The 21,281-nt window shown below is 40.5% G+C and overlaps 1 protein-coding gene across 1 annotated transcript; it reads right to left on the reverse strand.

Moving 5' to 3' along the window:
• Positions 1–570: 570 nt before the first annotated feature.
• On the reverse strand, positions 571–21,003 carry IL12A (interleukin 12A). The gene is made up of 8 exons (XM_043595020.1): positions 20,895–21,003; positions 8,039–8,114; positions 7,239–7,393; positions 3,779–3,892; positions 3,396–3,437; positions 3,279–3,320; positions 3,032–3,175; positions 571–1,282 (listed from the first exon to the last, which is right to left on the reverse strand). The coding sequence occupies exons 2-8, from the start codon at positions 8,052–8,054 to the stop codon at positions 1,127–1,129; spliced, it is 669 nt and encodes a 222-aa protein (XP_043450955.1). The 5' UTR covers positions 8,055–8,114; positions 20,895–21,003; the 3' UTR covers positions 571–1,126.
• Between the last annotated feature and the right edge of the window lie 278 nt (positions 21,004–21,281).

Raw genomic sequence — 21,281 nt, forward strand, 5'->3', positions numbered from 1 at the left:
CAGTTGGAGGATATTATTATGTATTTGTCTAATGCACAGCATGTTATGGTTAACAGGGAAAAAACATTTTTATGTATTTTACTTTCAGATGTAGACGCTGAACAAAATATACTCTTAAAAACCATAACTCATTCGAAGGCCTTAGTATTAGAGCATATCTAGTCTAATGAGTCTCCCTTTAAGAAATTGGGGGAAGAGGTGCCTGGGTGGCTTAGTCAGTTAAGTGGCTGACTCTTGGTTTTGGCTCAGGTCATGATCTCACAGTTCATGGGATCGAGACCCGCTGTTAGTGCAGAGCCTGCTTGGGATTCTCTGTCCCTCTCTCTCTCTCGAAATAAATAAATAAACTTAGGAAAAATAAAATAAAATAAGAGATTAGAGAAACTAGGACATGGGTAAGAATATTGTGGCATTCTTTCTAAGGGAATTTTGTTCACATTTCATTGGAGTTTTCAGTTTTCCCACAACAAGTATTTTAACACTTAAAATATTCCAATTACATTAGAAAAATATGAGAATTACTTTATTCAATCATTTTATTTTTAGAAAATAAGGTATTTCTCAAATCCATTGGATAATAAATATTTTAATAAATATAACATAAATAAATATAAGTTAGCTCACATGCTTTCATGAACACAAAATTATATAAATAAGTATTTTAAAATAAATTATGCTTGGGTGTTTGTGTCTACAAACACTTAGATACAGAAATAGCTTATAAATTCTTGCTTTTCTATTAAAGGGAAAAGAAAAACATGTTCAAGGAAGGACATTTTCCGTCTTTAGCAATTTGCTCATGAAAACTTAAAAACAACTTATCCCTCCCTAGTAAATGTGAAATAGACTTGGTCAAAGGCATCATGTGGACATAACAGTCATATCTTTCAAATTTTGGGTGGCAACTAATGTAAACAAGCATGAGAATTATTGTACTAGCTTAAGGAGGACCAGGTCAAGCCACCCACTCCCTGGTTCTTAACCCACATCCTATGAAATATATATATATATATATATATATATACATATATATATATATATATACACATATATATATGGTTTTTTTTTTTTTTTTGGTTCACATTTCTGTAAAAGTGGCTTTAAGGTTGGGAGAGACTTCAGTTTTTTAGGAAGAATTCAGATAGCTCATCATTCTATTGATGGTCACTGCACGAATTCTGAAAGCATGAAGAAGTATGCAGAGCTTGATTTTAGTTTTATAAAAATCCGGTTCTTCCAGAGAGGAGTTCTGTGGCACAGTCACACTGTTGACATTCAGGGCCTAGGAGAATAAATATTAAGGATGACATATATGGTATCCCAAAATTAAAATGTTCATCCGTAAAAATGGGTGAAGCCAATACATGTCTCAGAGCCTGCAACCCACTCACTCATTACATCTCCTAAACCCGACCCAAATCTACTCCCATCCAGATGGCCAGGCAGAACCTGAGAGAAGAAATACTCATTATCCAAGCACATGGATCTTCAGTGAGCTCTGAAAAGACCCTTAAAGCTATTTAGAAAATCATCAGTGGGAGTTGCATTTTAGAAGGGAACAATTCTGTTAAGATGACATCTGCTGCAATATCTAATTAATTTTTATATGTTCTACTAAGAAGCTAAGTCCTTTTTAGAACAGAGAGGTGACGGATTGCTATTGATCGGAACTCCATGAGTAACAGACTTGTTTGGTGCACTCATTTGTGACAGATAAATAAACCTGGCAATGGATCTCTCAGTTTTAGCCTGTTAATTTGCTAACACAATGCAAGATCTTATATTGGCACAATGATCAATGCTTTCACTTATTCCCTGCAAAAAGCCTAAGAGAAAGGCGGGGTGGATAAAGTCATCCCATTTTACAAGGAAAAATACTGAGCCCCCAAGTTGTGAATGGTTTGTGCATGGCTGGCTGATTCCCGGGAGAATGGATTCCAGTGCCCAAATCACCTGACTCCGAGACCTGAAAATGAAATATCATCTACAACTCTCTAGATGGTAACGTTCTTTGATACCTGCATGAAGTTCACTGCCTTTCCAACAGTAATTTGGCACAAAGAAGGAAAGAAAGAATAAATTCTTTTTCAGACAATGATTTCTGACATCATACTTCTTTTTATCCCATGCCCTGGTCACCAAGATAGTCACACGGCTTTTGCTTAGGTGAATATTTCTATGTTTTGTATTAGCATCACATGCTATGATGATTCAGAAAATTACAAAGCAAGCTCTTGTCTCTGAGTAACATTGTGGATATTAGGGGATAGGTCATTCTTTTTATTTAATGCACATTTTAGTTCAAAATGGGTCATACCCAGGCATCAGCCTCAGTTGTTTTCTCTGACAATTATATGCAGTTACGCATGTTGGCCTCTCAGTGCACATCGTGGAGCTTTTTTTAAAAAAAAAATTTTTTTAATGTTTATTTTTTGAGACAGAGGGAGAGACAGAGTGTGAGCAGGAAAGGGGCAGAGAGAGAGGGAGACACAGAATTCAAAGCAGGCTCCAGGCTCTGAGCTGTCAGCACAGAGCCCAATATGGGGCTCGAACCCAAGAACCATGAGATCATGACCTGAGCTGAAGTTGGAACGCTCAATTGACTAAGTCACCCAGGTGCCCTCATCATGGAGCCTTTTGAGTGACAGGATAAGTGTAGTGGAATCCCTTTGATGGGGGTTTAAATCCTGGCTCTGCCACTTATAAGCCATGTGGACAAGTGGCTAACTCTAAGCTTTGGTTTCCTCCTTTGTACATACGCCCTGTGGTGGTTGTGGAGACAACATAAGAAAATATATGAAAACATCTGCAAAGAGCCTGGTATATACCATGTCATCAACAATTGGGGTTTGCTTTTCTTACGGTGACCTGCTCACCACTGGCCTTTGTCAAGAGGCTCTGCATGGTATATGGAAGGGCAATTTCAGGCCACTCCCAATCCAAGAAGGGGAGATTTTACACTTCATCAGGGACCGTGACTAGCTGTCTCAGCATGAAGAAGGTGCTCTTACTGGTAGTATGAAGGTCTTACCTGTAACAGCTCATCAATAGCTGTCAGCATGTTTTGATCCAGAAAGATCTGCCTTTTAGGATCCATTAACAGCTTTGCATTAATGGCCTTGAACTCCACCTGGTACATCTTCAAGTCCTCATAGATACTGCTAAGGCACAGGGTCTAAGTGATATGACAAAACGGGAAGGAACCATTGAGATGAGCTAAAAATGTCTCCCTCCCCGCCACCATTGCATTTGAGGAAGGGAAGAGTTTTGTATCTTACCGTCATAAAAGAGGTCTTTCTGGAGGCCAGGCAACTCCCATTCTAGAAGAAAAGATAATGAGACATCAATGATATGAATTCATCATATGAGCTAAAACCTTTGATTTTCTGACTTACAGTTATCAGAGAGATCTCTCTGGAAGCCAGGCAACTCTCATTCTAGAGGAAAAAAAACATATCAAAGATATTAATTCTCAATATACATTTTCCTTACTTTTCTTCTCAAACATATCTTTTTATTGTGGTAAAAAACATATAACATAAAATTTGCCACCTTAACTATTCTTAAGTGTAAAGTTTAATAGTGTTAAATATATTCATATTGTTGTAGAAAACGTATTTGTTTTATATATACATTTTTCAAGTCCAACTTCTGAAGTGGGACCTGTTAAAGTCTCACGATGATGGAGACCTGAAACATGCACATTTTTAGAAGAAGATGAGGTTTGATGCACAGCTCTTCACTGTATTACATACTTTGAGAAGAAAATCAACAATACCATGGTTAATTCCAGTGGTAAGCAGGCCTCCACTGTGCTGGTTTTATCTTTTGTGATATCTTCATGATCAATCTCTTCGGAAGTGCAGGAGTAAAATTCTAGAGTTTGTCTGGCCTGTAAAAAACAAAGAGTAACCCGGTTTATAATATTAATAAGGCACCTGGATTCCTATGAGGCTGGCACCCCACGGTGCCAGCAAGGTGAGAGCTGGCTGTCCTTGCCATCCATCTCTTTGACCTGCAGGAAATTTGGGATCTTCTTAAGACAAAAGGAAACCAGTTATTTACATTCTCCCTCCCTCCCTCCTCTCTCCCTTCGCTTAGGACATGTTTCCCTGGATGATGTGTTTTTCCATTATGTAAACACTATAAATCATTTCAACAGGCTGTGTTAATCAGCATCCACACCACGCTGTGACACTTGCTTCTGGTGAAAACAGTTTTTGGTTTTTTCCTTTTGCCAAAGGACCTGTGTTTTATGAACATCCTTTTCAAGTATAACTTGTAAAGGCGGAACTGGTGAGGCCACAACTTGAGGGATATAACGAACATGTAACCCTAAAGACAAGCGGAGATTTAATTTGCGGTACATACACACACACAAATGCACAGATGTCACCCTACAAGCATGTTGGAAAGCACTGTTGAATGTAACTATGAAACTTATCTAAGAAGTTAGTAAATCTGATTGAAGACTGACATCATTTTTCCATTCATCAAGCCTCACGTGTGCAAGTAGAGTCCTCCCTCTTATCGGTGCCTTTGCTTCCTTGGTTTCCGTTACCTGCCTGCCAGCAACCATGGTCCGGAAGTAGACGATCTTCCGATACACGGTCAAAAGGTTAATAGTAGCCTAACACTGTGTCACAGTGCCCGTCATTCACTTCGCTTCATCTCATCACATGGGCATTTTATCATCTCACCTCATCATAAGAAGGGTGAGTACAGTACAGTAAGAGATTTAGAAAGAGACCACATTCACGTAACTTATTATAATACATTGTAATTATTCTATTTTATTATTAGCTATTATTGTTAATCTCTTATCATAGTTATGTGTGTAGAGGAAAAAACATAGTATAGGGTTCGGTATGGTCTGCAGTTTCAGACATCCACTGGGGGGGTCTTGGTACATATCTCCCTTGGATAAGGGGGTACTTACTGTACTAAGGAACATGACAAAGAAGAGGACTGTGTTATGTTATGCCCCCTTAGGATCCCAAGTTCAGCTGCAGAGACAGCAAAGCGCCCAATGATTAGGAGTCATGTCAGCAGGTGAGAAATGCTGAGAAGGGTATGAAGGCTTCACCAGTGATGGGACATCTGCATTAAGTGGATTAGAAGACTGACAGGCAAAGGAGAGAGAATTTCAGGCAGAGGGAACTGCATGAACCATCATCAAGGCTTGAGATACAGAACATGTTGCCCCATCCCCCCAGGTCCCTATCCATTTCCCAACCCCTGGAACCTGAGAATATGTTACACGGTCAAGGGGAATTAAGGTTGGTGATGAAATGAAGGTTGCTAATCAGCTGACCTTAAATAGGGAGGTTATCTTGGATTATCTGGGTGAGTCCAATGGAATTGCTGCCTTGTTATAAATGGAAGGAAGCAAGAGAGTCAACGTCAGAGTAATGGAGCACGAGGACAACTCAACTGGCCATTACTGGTCTTGAAGATGGAAGGAAGCCATACACCAAGGAATGTGGGCTGCCTTTAGAAGCTGGAAAAGGCAAGAGAATGGAACGGACTCTCTCCTGGAGTCTCCAGAAAGGGACACACACAGCTCTGCTCACACCTGGATTTTAGCTCATTTCAGATTTCTGAACTCCAGAGCCATAAGATAATTAATGTGTGTTACCACTTAGTCTGTGGTAATCTGTTACAGCAGCAACAGGCGACTATACACTGTTCCTGGAGGTATTCACACGGACGTGGGCAGCCACTCTCCCGAGCAGGCTGTAAAGCATTAGATTTGGAAATACAGGCCCTCTGTTGTAGTTCTTCAGAGATTTTCAAGAGAAGCTGGAAATTTGGATTCTTATATGGAAGGTCCACTTTTTCAATGGCATCAAACTCAAAATCAAAACCAAATACAAAAGCTACAGGCCAAACTCTACAAATCCATGGGCTGTGAATCGCATGCACTTGACACCTCTTTCCTCTGCGGTAGCCAGCTCGTGTGTTCTATCAAACTGGACAAAGGAACGATATTAAAAAATATCAGATTGAGTTCTGCAATCTTTTGACCTTTGGCGCTGTCCTGGGGAGTAGAAGAGTTAGCTTTTTCACGTAAAGCATCTACTGAAATTGCAGCTTCTAAATTTTATCCACAGTGAAACTTTCTTCAGGAATTAAAGCACTTTTCTCTGCCGTTTTCATCTGCTGAGTTGCCTTTTTAATTAAGATCGACTGAACTGTGAGGAGCAACTGGCAGCACATTGTGAAAGATTAGAAGAGGAAAAGAATTCTTTAAGGCCTTGTGGCATTGACCTCGTTTTAAGATATTCATAAAACAACAAGAAATTCAGGCAAGATTTACTAGAGAACAGGAAGGCAAAAGGACCGCTTTTAAAACATCAGCCTTGGGTTGCTTCTGCAAAAGCTGTAGGTATTGAAGCACTTTTGAAAGGAAAATAATTTTTTTTGCATTAAAATATGAAACCTAAGAAATGAATGAAGCTGTCAATAATATTAGATAAGTTTCTCCCTCGAAAATGAAGGCAGGGGCGCCTGGGTGGCTCAGTCGGTTAAGTGTCCGACTTTGGATCAGGTCATGATCTCTCCGTTCCCGAGTTCAAGCCCTGCTCTGGGCTCTGGGCTGACAGCTCCGAGCCTGAAGCTTGCTTCAGATTCTGTGTCTTCCTCTCTCTCTCTGCCCCTCCCTCGCTCACACTCTGTCTCCCTCTCACTCAAGAATAAATAAACATAAAAAAAATTTTTTTTTAAAAAGCCAGAAAATTGAAGGCTGGACGTGCACTGTCACAGGCCCCCCTGAAATGTTGCTCAGACAACAAACTGGGTCACTACACTGGAAGCTGGCGAGCAGTGTGAGGGGCAAGCCTAATTCATCTTTGTAGCCCCTAGAGCACAGAGGCTGCACCTAATAATGGTTTCCTGGATTGATAAGTGTGTCAGAGAAACAGTGTGGGCTTGACACAATTCCATCTCTGTTGGCAGGCTACAGGGAACACTGTAAATATCCACTTTCCTCTGCGTAGACACAGCCAAAATGAATGCCATTATAATTTATTACCACTCTTGCTTTCTCTGGAGACACAATTTCATTGAGACTCTTTAGCTAATAGTTGGGCCCTTTATAAAGTTCCCTCTCCCCTTCTTGACAGCTCCTGATTAAAGTCCACAATTTCTTTGCAGTTCTTTCGGGTGACCAGAGGTTCAGAGAAGCCCCCGTCCCTAGAGAGGCTGCAAAGTGGGAACAAGAACACTGGAAAACTCACCTTCTGAAGCGTGTTGCTGATGGCTCGCAGCAGGGTTTGGGAGTGGTTGAGGCACTGGAACATTCCTGGGCTTGGTGTGGGTGTGGGGAGGTTCCTGGCCAAACTGAGGTGGTCCAGGTGGTTTAACAGGACCAGGATGGTTACAAGGAGGAGGCCTAGAAACCAAGCGAGGAGCAGGCTGAGCTGGTCAGCTTGGTTTGGCCTGCCTCTACCTTCCACCCATCTCCACCTATCCACATCTTACCAGCATCCACCTCCCTCCCCCATCTCCAGTCTTCCTTCCTCACCTGAGAGAGGAATCAAGTTCTTGGAAAGTAGTGCTCTATTCTGGGGCTAGAAGCCAACTCGCTGTGAAGGCCCCCTGTTGAGCTCCGACAAAGGTGTTGGATTCATAGCTCACACAGAAAAGGCCTCTATTTCACTAGTAGGGAAACTGAGGCCAGGCAGTGAAATGACTGGCCCAGACTCCTAACCTACTGTTTGGAAACAGAGGGGTGACAAAGCCTCACTTTGAAGCTGGCTGGGATCTGCTCTTTTGTAACTGTAGCTGAGGGACCCTGAGGGAGAAAGGCAGCGCATGGAGACTCAGTTTCAAATCTGTAAAGTGGGCAGATAAGGAGACAATATCCTATTTAGTGCATCGTAAGCACGCAGTCACGCTTTTTTTTCACCTTTGCACGAGGCTGCTGACAGCCTGCCAGTCTCCCCCCCAGCGGGTGCCAAGTTTCTGCCTCCTCTTCCCTGGCTGCCGCCCTCCCCACCCCAGCGATGATGAGTCTTCAGTCGGGCTGGTTACTCACCACGCGGCGGGCACATGCTGAGCGGGCACTGGGCGGACACTGGGCTGGAGCTGGATCCGGACGGTGGACGCAGCAGGTGAGGGCGATGGTGGGAAGCCGACCCAGGGGATCACATTTTTATAATTGTCCCGAGGCGCGGCAGGACTTTCCCGGGACTCTGGTCTCTTGCTTGCTTTCTCTCTCTGTCTCTCTCTACATCAGCTTCTCGGTGACACGCGGAGTTCGGCCCGCGGGGTTTGCGGCGCTTTCGGATTAACTCCACGGGTACCCGGCCGCAGGCGTTCAGGGGACGGCCCCGCCGCCTCCGGCTGGCCCAAAGCGAAAGCGAAATTCATGCAGAGTCGTGGCGCAGGGTCCCCGGGCAAGCCCGATCACTTGCGGGTCTCGGACGCCCCCGCCCCCAACCCTCCAGCTCTCGTCCCGCCGCCCTGCAGCGCCCCCTCCCGACCGAGCGCCTGTTGGTGCCACTCAGTTTCCATCTATACCCAGGATGTTCCCTGATGGTGACATCCCACCTAGTCCTGAAAGGGCTTGAGCAAATCATTCATTCATCATTCATCACTCAACATTTATTCATTCAGATGGTCCACAGCGTGCCAGGTTGACGTTGTGCTAGGCGTGGGACACCCACTGCTGAACAGGTCCTATACTAAAATCTGACTCAGTGTATTTTATTCATGGGTACTATCTTAAAATTTTTTTTAATGTTTATTTATTTTTGAGACAGGGCGAGAGACAGATTGCGAGTGGCAGAGGGGCAGAGAGAGAGAGAGAGAGGGCGACACAGAATCCAACTCGGGCTCCAGGCAGGGAACGGTCAGCACAGAGCCCAACCAGGGCTGGAACTCATGCACTGCAAGATCATGACCTGAGCTGAAGTTGGACACTGAAGGACTGAGCCATCCAGGCACCCCAGGGGTACTATTGTAAATATGGAAAGGGATGAAACAAGACTGGCTATGCAATAACTACTGTCATAGAGAATCCAGTCTCTTACAGTGTCCAGGAAAGAACCATTACAGTTTAGTGGGGCGGATGCACAGGGTCTTGGAAGAAGCCCAGAAGGAGGGCACCTCAGCAGGACAAGGAGTGTGAGGAGGGAGCAAAGGTTGCCAGGAGCAGGGGCCCCCAACATGCTCCTAGAGACATTAGACAGTTCCCAGTGGAAGGGGATGCAGGTTCTATGTAGGGGGAACAGTGATCAGAAGCACAGTCGGGGAGGGTACAGAGATGGGGATCTGGGGATCCTGCAGTCAGAGTGTGAGGTTGGAGAGGGCAAAGAGCCTGTGCTATGAGGGTAGTAGATGCCATGCTAAGGAGCATCTGCTCCGAGAGTGGTGGGGAGCCTTCAAAGGTTTTAGGCAGGAGACATGGTTACATGTGAAGGCATGATGTGAAGATTCCCTCTGGCAGTAGTATGAAGGGTGGATCCCAGGAGTCAGGGGTAATTTCATAGAGTAGCTGGGAGGGTGTGGCCAAGGCCTCAATCGTAATGGGAAGGAGCGGGTGGTCAGGAGATATTCTCAGGGTGCTGAGTGACTCCTCAGGTATGATGGACAGGAAGGTGCTGGGGATGGTGGAATGGAGGCTGTTCTGGGTCCTGGGCAGGGGTTACGGTGAGAAGGGAGTGCGTTTGGAGGAGACAGTGAGAAGTTCCATTTTGGATGTACTGGGTTTGAGGTTCCTGTGGGGCTTTTCAGTTCACTCATTTCTACCACAAGTATTAGTCACCCTGGGTATGTATAAAAGGGAGGGGTTGTGTTTGGTTACCTACTCAGAGCTTCTGATGTGTCTGACTGTACTCAAGCCCTAGGACTACATAACAGAGCTACCAGTGCCCACTTTTGTGCAGATGCACCAATCTTGCATAGGGAAAAGCCTTTGGGGATACAAGAAAGAAGAGTAGGTGCTTCCTCTTTCTCTCCTCTGGGTCCCCATTGAAGTCAGGATGGATGAGGTCACTGCAAGTCTTGAGATGTTGCCGTAAACATCTGACAACCTCTACTGAAGATGGAGTGTTGAAGCCAATTAGGAGAAAGCTGTGTTAGCCCCTGGTCTGATTCAAACTCTGTCAGTTGTTAGCATCAGTCCCCCAAAAGTGGATCATCTATCTGCTCAAGGGTGATGAGGCACCCACTATGGGGACTTTTAGATGTGTGTAAAATGAGAGCAATAGTTGATCTCTAAGACTCCTTCCAATGTTGCTGTCTGTGAATTCCCCCATGGGGATGGAGACCTACGTGTTGTCAAAAACAATTGCATCTAGCAGATTGTATGAAGCAAGTGACAGGTGCAGAGCTGTGTTGTTGCTATAGGGCTTTAGGATGGAATTAAATTCACTTAGAGTCAGCATGAAGTCAAGTTTGTTACAACTGAGCTATGTCTCCCCTGGAAGGGCTGTCTCCTATGGAAAAGTGATTTCTGTGGCACAGATAAGCACAAGGCTTGTCTGCTTAGAATAGGTTCTTGACCACCAGGCACAATTTCTAACCTATACTTTTGTGAAACAGTTCTCTGATGTGCTGCATATACTATCGCCAAGATAAAATGAAAACTTTCTTCTGGATAACATTGCTTTTTTTTAAGATACTGTCTTTGCCCATGATCATTACTACAGAAAGTCTACCATTTACTGGAAGTCTTTGGCCAATGTTATAAGGCAAGAAAAAGAAATGAGGGACTTGAAAATTGGAAAGGAAAAGACAAAATTGTCATCATTGACAGTTGATATTTTAAAAAAGCAACAGAAACAATATACCCTTATAACTAATTAAAGAAGTCAGCAACTTCACTGGATGCAAATATAAACTTTTAAAAGTCAACTACATTTCTGGAATTAAAATTAAAAACAAAAGAGCACTGGGTGATGTATGGAATTGTTGAATCCCTATATTGTTCACCTGAAATGAATATAACACTGTATGTTAACTATACTGGGATTAAAATTTTAAAAAACCAACTACATTTCTCTACATCTGCAACAATAAATTAGAAAATATAATAAAAACAATATACCAGATAATAAATAAATGATAATACAAAGAAGATATCTTTCACAGTAGCAGCCAAACTAAAGTAACTGCCTGTAAACTGAGAAGCAGCACAGTGGTTAAGAGTATGAACTATAAACTCTTTGAATGTAGACTCTGTTACTTACTTGCTGTGAGTTCTTGAGCAATCACTTATTTCTTTGGGCTCAGTTTCCTCATTTGGAAAATGATGATAATAAAAGATTACAGGGCTGTTTTGATTATTACATGAGTTAGTGTAAGTATAGAATAGTCTTTGGGAAAAAAATTAGAAATCTAATCAAGAACATAGAGTTATTTAATTTAAATGGAAACACATTCCATACCCTTGGGTAGAAGATTGTAATATATGAAGAGTCTCGTCAAATTAATTCACATATTCAATGCAATCCCAATGCAAATTACAAATAATTTTCTGATGAACTTAATAATAAGCCTATTCTAAAATGTATATATAAGAATAAAAATCCATGAAGCTTTTTACAAAGCTAAACTTGTAAAGGAGTAATAAAGAATGGGAGTAGCCCTAGATGTAAGGACATTGTCAAAACGTTAGTAATAAAATACGTGTTTGTCAAAAGAACAGCCAAATAGACCATTGAAACAAAATAGATAAACTAGAGATACAAATATTTGTATGTATTAGTATTTAGGATAAATTTAGATGGCACCCAGGTCAGTGAGTAAAGCATAGATTGTTTAGTAGAAAATGTTCACTATATGGTGAAATATAAAACTGGACTCCAACCTAAAACAGCATACACGGGTAAATCCACGTGAAAGTGGATTAAAGACTAAACATGAAAAATAAAATTATTATAGTACTAGATGAAAATGTAAGAGGTTATCTTTGTCGCTCAAGAACGGCAAGAACTTCTTAAAAATATCAAAGCCCCAAGCCATAAGGCAAAATACTGATGAATTTGATTACATAAAAATTAAGAATTTCTGTAGTATGAATTCCTGTTAACCATGGATGGTTAACAGTTGACTTATTGGGAGAAGATATTTTGCAATGTCCAATAAGAGAGTATATCAGGAATTCCTGCAAGTCAACAAGAAAAAGACAGCAACCCCAGTGGAAATTGGCAAAGCTTATGAACAGATGATTTACGGAGAAGAAACTCCTAAGGCTAACCGGCATAATGCGATACTCAGATATAGTATGATCAGAAAAATACAAATTAAAAAAAGAATGAGGTATCACTTCATACCTATTAGATTGATAAAAATTAGAACATTGGATACTGACAAATGGTAGGGGGAAAAAATGTAGGATTCCAGAATATGTAATGCAAGAATACTGCATTACAGTACATAGCTATATGTGTCATCTGGCTTGGTCAGATTAAATCTATGCACACCTGATGGTTTAATGTTCTACCTTGGGTGTATATCCCAAAAAGATTTTTATGCAGGTCCATAAAGGAACATGTATGAGGATGTTCGGCAAGTCATTCTTTGTAGTGGTGGAGAGCTGGAAGTAATCTGGGTGGGATCAGGTTTTGGATAACTCTAAATTAGAATTTTTCCCTAATACATCTCACAGGAGAAATTACCCATCTTTTCTGGCCAAAACAGTTAGACAGGAAGACATCTAAGTCCAACTGTTTGTTACCATACACCTCTGTTTATTTGGTGACCTACCACATAGGAAATTTATAGGGTCTGATAACACTGATCTCAGAGTAAGGAGAAGGAAACTGGGACAGGAAAACACTGGGCATATTTGTACTTCGGAAAGGGAAGGATTGAATCAGTTTTCTGTTCCCAAATGCCACCTTTTGGCAGTAGACCAAAGTTTTTTATTTAGATTTCCAAAGAAACCGCAGGTGAAAACGGTAGCCCAGACCATTTCTGATATCCTACAATTTCATTTCCTCTGTTGTTTTTACAGCATGAAATGTCCCAGTGTTTCTCTCCTAAATAATGACACAAAGTTACCCAATGTCAAGGAACTGCAAAGAATCTAGAACACATTCTGTGTATTTATCTCACTGGTAGTGATAAATACCCTCTTAAGCAACGAATACAGAACAGTTTTGAGTTGTTTCTCTCTAGAGCTGAATGCTAATGTTCTCACATCCAATAAATATCTATATAAAAAATTAAGCAAGGGCGCGCCTGCGTGGCTCAGTTGCTTAAGCATCCAGCTCTTGATTTTGGTTCAGGTTATCACCTCACGGTTTGTGACTTCAAGCCCCGCATCTGGCTCTGTGCTGACAGCGTGGAGCCTGCTTGGGATTCTGTCTCGCTCTCTCTCTGCCCCTCCCTGCTTGCTCTCTACCTCTCTCAAAAGAAATAAAAATAAACTTAAATAAAAAATAAGCGAATGTATTCTCATAAAACAATTGAAAATGATTTATTTTGTATTTAAAGTTGAACCTATTTCATGCAACATATTAGGGCCTCCATCTGATAAACAGCTTTCCGCAAGTGATTTCATTTTTCTTGGGATCATCTCAACCAAAAGGTGAGGGGACCGCCAAACAACAAACTCTCTGAATTCTACACAAAGTTCCAGCAGACTCTTCAAATTAATTGGAATTAAAATGTTAGTTAAGTTGCTCAGGGACATTTTTTTAAAAAATTGATTTCTTTTTGAAAGGCCACACCCGAAATGTAGTAGATTGATATTTGTGAGCCCTGTATACGAATTATGCAGCTATTCATGTTGGTCTTCTCTCTTTCTGGAAAAAAAAATATTTTTCAAATTGAAGCCATTGCCCTTTACATAAATGTGTTTCCCTTGAAATAATAAGAAAAAAACACCATTGTGAAAATAATGCATAAGGGACAGAAAACACCTTTTGGAAAGATCCTCTTTGCTTCCAGGTGGCAGCTAAGTAGGCACTGCTGTTTTCAGAATATTGAGGCTTTGGTGTGGATGCAATAATCGTGTGGCTCCAGCTATTAAAACAGTTTTATTAAACAGGGAAGCTTGGTACTTTTTCCAACTGTGTTAGGGGATTTTGTACCCAAATATTACTCTGGCTAGGAGTGATTTGGGAAGGGTGAGTTTACTGGTTACTGGTTACTGGTAGGCAATTTTATGTTATCATTTAGTTTAATCTTTATTTATTTATTTTTAAATTTTATTTTTTAATGTTTATTTATTTTTGAGAGGGGGGAGGGGCGCAGAGAGAAGGGGACAGAGGATCTGAAGCAGGCTCCATGCTGACAGCAGAGAGCCCGATGCAGGGCTTGAACTCGTGAACTGTGAGATCATGACCTGATCCAAATTCAGATGCTTGACTGACTGAGCCAACCAGGTGGCCCTCATTTCATTTAATTTTTATAACTATCCTGTGAGCTTGATACCATTGCTATCGCCCCTGTACAGATGAGGAAAGTGGGCTTTTGTGAAGTTAAATAACTTTCCTAACTTAGTGGGGCTGGGATTTGAACCCAGGATATATTTGCTAGTCTTTTAGAATATAATGGGGTGATAGGGATGGCTGAGGGTAGTAGGAAGGGAGTGTCAATTAATACGACCTTTTCGGAAAGTACTTTTGGAGTACTTAACAAAAGACTTTATAAATGTCATATATTTTGACCAAACAGTTACATTTCTGAGGCTGTAGTTCAGGAGATTGATAAGAGATTTGGACAACGATCATGTATGAGAGTGTTCCCTGCAACAGTACTTATAGGAGTTGATAATATAGGTTGAAAACAGTTGTCCATAATAGGCACATAATATAAATTATGACAAAGACATAGTTGGAACATTATGTATCTGTTGCTAATAATATTAAAAACATGCTGGGAAAAGATTCAGAATTTGTTGTCAGGTGAAAAAGATATAAGACTATGCATGTATAATATGATAATTATGTTTAAAATGGAAGGAAACCCAACAAAATTTCAACAGTGACTATCACTGGAGAATGGCTTATTGAGTAATTTTTATTTTCTACCTTATTGCTTTTCAATATTGAAACATTTTTCTGCAATGAGTACGAATTACTTTTATAACCAGAAGTAAATGTTACTATTAACTTCGTTTAAACTAAAGAACAGTAAATTAATTAACATCGCAATTTCCATTGTCAGCAAATCACCTTTCCTCCTGAAGTTAATTTTCTAATATTTGTTTATTTACTTTGAGAGAGAGAGAGCACTCACACAAGTGGAGGAGGGGCAGAGAGAGGGAGAGAGAGAATCCCAAGCAGCCTCCGTGCTGTCAGTGAAGAGCCCAATGTGGGGCTCGATCTCACAAACCGAGAGATCATGACCTGAGCCAAGATCAAGAGTCAGATACTTAACCGCCTGAGTCAACCAGCCACCCCTCCTGAAGTTAATGTTTTAAAAGATTTCTTTTGTTCTTACTTCGTCTTATTTGTTTTCTGTGTGATTTCTAAAATATCACTGTAGAAGAAATCATCATCTCAGGCAGACATCTTAGGGCAGAGTAAAGCCCTGGGTTTACTCAAACCTGTATCCTAAATACTGTCTGTCAGTGCTCTCCTTTGTTAAATTCCCTGGGCATCCCCAGCAGATGAGAAGACACCCAAAGGCAAGACTCAGGGAACTGTCGTCAAAGAGCTTCAGAATTAGATCAGGGCAGAATGTATCCCCCGAAACTGTTGCTAATCAAAATAATAGAACACCTACAAAGCAAAGGTACTTTTAGAGAAAATTTGTCTTTTGTTTATCCAGCAAATATTTGTAGACCACCTTCCGTGTTAAAGATTCTGTGTTAGATGGCGTGGGGAAAATTAGTATAAATCAGCTGTGATGAGCCCATGTTGCTGCCTGAGTTTTTATTAAGATGACAGAGGGAACAGAATTTCTCAGTTTAGTTAGGAGGCTGACAAAAGGAGTTTTCACATCTGTTTACAGTTAGGAGGTATAGTAAGACTTCTAAAATGAACCTAAGGGAAGTTTAAGTATCTCCCAGGTAGTATTACCTGTGATCCATCCCTTGCCAGACCCCAGGTGTAAGGGGAAAGGGTGGAGAGAAATATAGACATCCATTAAACCGTGTATAATGAATAGAAGACCGAGAAGGGGTAAAACACAAAAGTAGATTGGTTCTATCTTTCTCCTTTCTCTTTTAGTATTCTCACACTAGAATATCAGATCCCTTTGGCCAATATCCCAATGAATCCAAACACCTCTAGGAATGGCTGTGAAGCCCCTCCTGGACACACTTTCTCCCAGTGCTCTCTGGTCTGATCTGGCTACCTATCCACATGCATTTCTCACAACTCTCCAGAGACACTGCCTTTCTGGCCTTGAAACATGCTGGGCATGTTTCCGCATCAGATTTGTTGCACTTCCTGTTCCTTCTTTTTGTGCCACTGTTAACGCTTGGTTGTCTTTACAGGTCCCATCGCATGCCGCGTCCTCACAGTTGCTTCCTCACCACTTTGTGTCAAATGCGTTATTCCCTCCACCCACTCTGTGACTCTCCAGCCCTCTGCTTTTTATTTTGCTTTCCTAGTAGTTACCACTCCTTGACAATGTATGATATGTTTAGTTGTTTGTTTATTGTTTGTTGTCCTGAATTAGAATGTACGGTCCATGATGGCAGGGACATTGTCCATTTTTTTCACTCTTGTATTCTCAGCACATAGAATAGTGCTTGGTACATAGTAGGTGCTCAAGAAATATTATTGAGTAAATAAATGAATGGATGTACTTTTCTGAAGGGCAGTTTGGAAATATGTATCAAAACACAATACATATTTTTGACCTAGCCAATTCAACTTCTTAGATTTTTATTAAAGAGATAATTATACAGATGGTAAATGATGTGCATAATAAGGTTAATCACAGGGTTGTTTATGGTAACACAAGGAGAGGGAGAGAGAGAGAGAGAGGGAATCTTAGTATCCATTAATAGAACATTATGATATAGGCAAATTAATTTACATTATGATATGTAGGTCAATATTTATTAACATGGAAAAATGTTTACAACATATTAGGGAATGAGAAAAATTGATTCTGGAATAGCACATATGGAACAATTGTGTTTTAATAAAATTCTATCATACTTTGTACATATCTGTGCATACAAGAATGTGTGGAAAGGTATCCACCAAAATAATAACAGCAATCTTGGTGAATGGGAGTAGGATTTGGGGTAATTTTTACTTGTTTCTGAAAACTCTTGTGTATTTTTAAAAAGAAATGAACTTGAATATTTCTGAAAAAGATTTTAGGCAAAGCTAATAGAACTGTATAGAAAAAAGTGTTTTCTACCTTAGAATTTATTCTAGTGCACCTTATGTCAGAGCAGCTCACAATTAACTGACTTGATTCCTGTGATTCCAGCGAAAAGCGTTGCAGGTTTATCTCACAGATCCCACAGGGGTGGTTCACCATGCTTCCTGATGCAATTCCTTTCTGCATCACCTCTGCCACTGCCCTAATTTAGACTCTTATCTGGACATGCGGATGTGAGAGCAGTTGCCTCCCAACTGGTCTTCCTGCCCTCTCCTGGCTCTCTCCTCCACTGGAGCAAACCACAATGGCCTCTGTGACCCAAAGGAAAATCAGAGCTCCCAGCTGGCTGGCTCAGGTCTTCCACACAAAGCCCCTGCTTCTTTTTCTAACCTCATCCTCAACCACAATCGTGCTCTGCCATAATATCTGCCCAGTGTGTTTGGCTCTACCTTACGTAGTAATGCCTATCTTTCTCTTTGGCATTCCTTCCTCTTTTCTTCCCCTTCTCTTAAGGCTCATCTCACCTTCGACTTTTTTGTCTAAGCCTTAGAGAACTAAATTCCAGAAAAGCTACAGTACTAATCCTTTGCTTCTTAGAAAATTGGGTTCTTTTTACTTATGTATTGTACGTGTATGACTGCTAAGCTCACTAAGGGCAGGAAATATTTCTTATGCTTCCTTGAATTGTCCATAGAATCTATTTATTTATTTATTTATTGAACAAATATTTGTTGAGCACCTCCAGTGTACCTGACCCTGTGCTAGGTTTGAATAGAGCAGTGAATACACTTTCTAATCCAGGAAGCCATTGTAAAGGGCCTCGCTCATTTGAGATCTCATGATTGATAGTCTTTCTTCCAAACTGCATATCTACTAGCAATATTTTGTCTGTTCCTTTAGCAAGAGAATTATTTGTAAAGAAAAGAGATCAGTAACTAAAAGTTGCTTCTCTCTATTATTAAGGACTAACAAAAAGGTTTTGAAAGGAGATGATCTCTTCTCTTGGTCTTTCAGGCACTGTAAACTCTAGTATCTACAGAAGGAAGCCCCTCCCCCAAACTCCCCACCCCCACCCTGACCTAGATTTCTGATGAGCAAGGTCTGTTGAACCAGGCAAGCTTCCTGCTGAAGAGAGAGGATAGTCATAAATCTGAATGTGAGACCCTGACATTCCCAGACCATTGTGAACCTGTCAAATGGATCATTCTAGGATATGGTTTCTTCTATGAAATGTAGCAAAGTGTAAGATTGTGTCATACTATACACATTCCAAGTTTTTTGTGGATAGAAACCATGAGGTTAAATCTAAGAATGCTGAGTCTACTGTTTCTTTTACATAAAAAATATGAAGTTATCACTAATAAGTTTGAAAAGTTGCATAAATATCAGTAAGCAATCAAAGTTCTCAGCAACTAAATTAATGAAATGCATACTGTCTCAGTACTCACCCTAAGTGTTTTAGGGGGATTCCTAGCCAATAATTTCCCTTGCTTTGCTAGGCCACAAATTAAGTATTTAGTTCTTTTTGTGTTGGGGGAAGTAAATGAAAGATTCAGAACCCTGAGAGACAAACATAATTCAAAAGACTTTTTCAATAGTACCCTTTTACTATCCACTCAAGGTAACATTAAGTAGTAATCAGTAATGTTATGGCTGGATTTTTTCTTTGGCCCCGAAAGTCCAAGGGGACAGACTCCTAACTCTTTACTTATAACCAAAATGATTCTCCGTAGATATTCAATTACAATTTTTCCTTTCTTATTTAGATACTGAAAGGTCAACTTTATTTTTTAATAGAGATATCACAAGGTAGCAAGCATCCGTAAGTTTTCAAGACATAGAGCAAGTTATAAAAATTTTGCAAAATGTCTTTTCTTAAAGCTGTCAACATTTTAATTTATTTTTTTTACTGAAGTATAGTTGACACACAATGTTACATTAGTTTCATGTGTATAATACAGTGATTCAACAAGTCTCTACATTATGCTACGCTCACCACAAGTGGAGCTACTGTCTGTCACCGTACAACTCTATTTCAGTACCACTGACTATATTCCCTATGCTGCACCTTTCATTTCTGTGACTTATTCGTTCCATAACTGCAAGCCTGTACTCTCCACTCCCCTTTATCCATTTTGCCTATCCCCCAACCCTCCTCCCCTCTGGCAACCATCAGTTCGTTCTCTGTATTTATGGGTCTGTTTCTGCTTTTTGTTTGTTTGTTCCTCTTGCTTTTTAGATTCCACATACAAGTGAAATCATGTGGTATTTGTCCTTGTCTGACTTATTTCACTTAGCATAATACCCTCTGGGTCCATCCATGTTGTCACAAGTGGCAAGGTATCATTCTTTTTTTATGGTTGAATAAACCATTGTGTGTGTGCATGTGTGTGTGTGTGTGTGTGTTTAGCACCAGATCTTTATTCATTCATCTACTGATGGACATGTTGCTTCCTGCAAGGTGTCTTATGCTTGCATTAATTCCCTGTGGTAATATACATTTCCTTAAAGAATGAGATATCTTATATCTACAGCTTGTGCCATTCTCTTCCTGAGATAAGCTCCAGATGAAAGAAGTATTGTCACATGGTAAATAGCCAAGAACTTTGGTCTATGGGTGTAGGATTTTTCAAAAAGTACCTTCATCCTTTTTTTTGTGTGTGTTGGGAAAAATGGCCATAAAAATGGCCATGCATTGTATTTTTTTTCTCATGAACTTTATTTTATTATTTTTTTGTAATTTTTTAAAAATTTAAATCCAAGTTAGTTAACATATAGTGTATTAATGATTTCAGGAATAGAATTTAATGATTCCTCACTTGCGTATAACACCCAGTGTTCACCCCAACAAGTGCCCTCTTTAATGCTCATCACCTGTTTAGCCCATCATCCCACCCAACACCCCACCAGCAACCCTCAGTTTGTTCTCTGTATTTAAAGGTCTTTTATGGTTTGTCTCCTCTCTGTATCTTATTTTTTCTTCCCTTCCCGTATGCTCATCTATTTTGTTTCTTAAATTCCACATATAAGTGAAATCATATGATATTTGTGTCTCTTTGACTGACTTATTTTGTTTAGCATATGATTTTTGAAATCATATGATATTTGTGTCTCTTTGACTGACTTATTTTGTTTAGCATAACATAATTTTGGAACTCTAGTTCCATCTGCATTGTTGCAAATGACAAGATTACATTCTTTTTGATCACCGAGTAATATTCCATTGTATATATATACCACATCTTCTTTATCCATTCATCAGTCGATGGGCATTTGGGCTCTTTACATACATTGGCTATTGTCAGTAGTGCTGCTATAACATTGGAGTGCATGTGCCTGCCCCTTTAAATCAGCATTTTTGTATCCTTTGGATAAATACCTAGTGGTGCAATTGCTGATTATAGGGTAGTTCTTTTTTGAGGAACCTCCATACTGTTTTCCAGAGTGGCTGCACCCGTCCACGCATTGTATTATTAAAGATGTAAATATTGATGTCATTTGAGAGACAAAGGTAGCAACAGCTTAAATAAAATAGGCATTTCTCTAGCTCACTTTCTTAACAATGTGGGTGGAAATAGCCAAAGTGGGTTTGGTGGTTACATGGGATTAGGGATCCAGGCTACTTTCATCTTCTTGTTCTACCCTAACATGCAGCTTCCACCTTGTGGGCGGACAGGACTACTCTAGCTCCAGCCATCACACCTGCATTTCAACTGTTGGGAAGGGGATAAGTGGAAAGGGAGAGCATACTTCTTTCCCTCAAGGTATGACCGCAAAGTTGCATACATCATTCTATTTGCATACCACTGACCAGAACTCAGTCACATAACTACACCAAGGGGGTTAAGAAGTGCCAGCTTTACCTATGCAGCCATATGACAAGCTAAAAACTCTGTTCACATGTCATAAGATGAGACTGAAACGAAACAATTGTCAGCCCATCCCCATGTATGAACAAAGCAGAAAAAGAAAGAATGAAAGCCTGGGGAAGTTAAGAAAGAGGGTAAAAGAGAATGGAGAGAGGAAAAGTCCAAGAT

This window comes from Prionailurus bengalensis, chromosome C2, assembly GCF_016509475.1.
Source record: "Prionailurus bengalensis isolate Pbe53 chromosome C2, Fcat_Pben_1.1_paternal_pri, whole genome shotgun sequence".
NCBI classification, from domain to species: domain Eukaryota; kingdom Metazoa; phylum Chordata; class Mammalia; order Carnivora; family Felidae; genus Prionailurus; species Prionailurus bengalensis.

Excerpts from the sequence above, each read along its gene's own strand:
- IL12A (XM_043595020.1), bottom strand. Across the intron at positions 3,893-7,238 it reads TCAGCAACACGCTTCAGAAG|GCCAGACAAACTCTAGAATT; the intron begins GTGAGTTTTCCA and ends TGTTTTTTACAG. Across the intron at positions 3,176-3,278 it reads GAAAGACCTCTTTTATGACG|ACCCTGTGCCTTAGCAGTAT; the intron begins GTAAGATACAAA and ends CATATCACTTAG.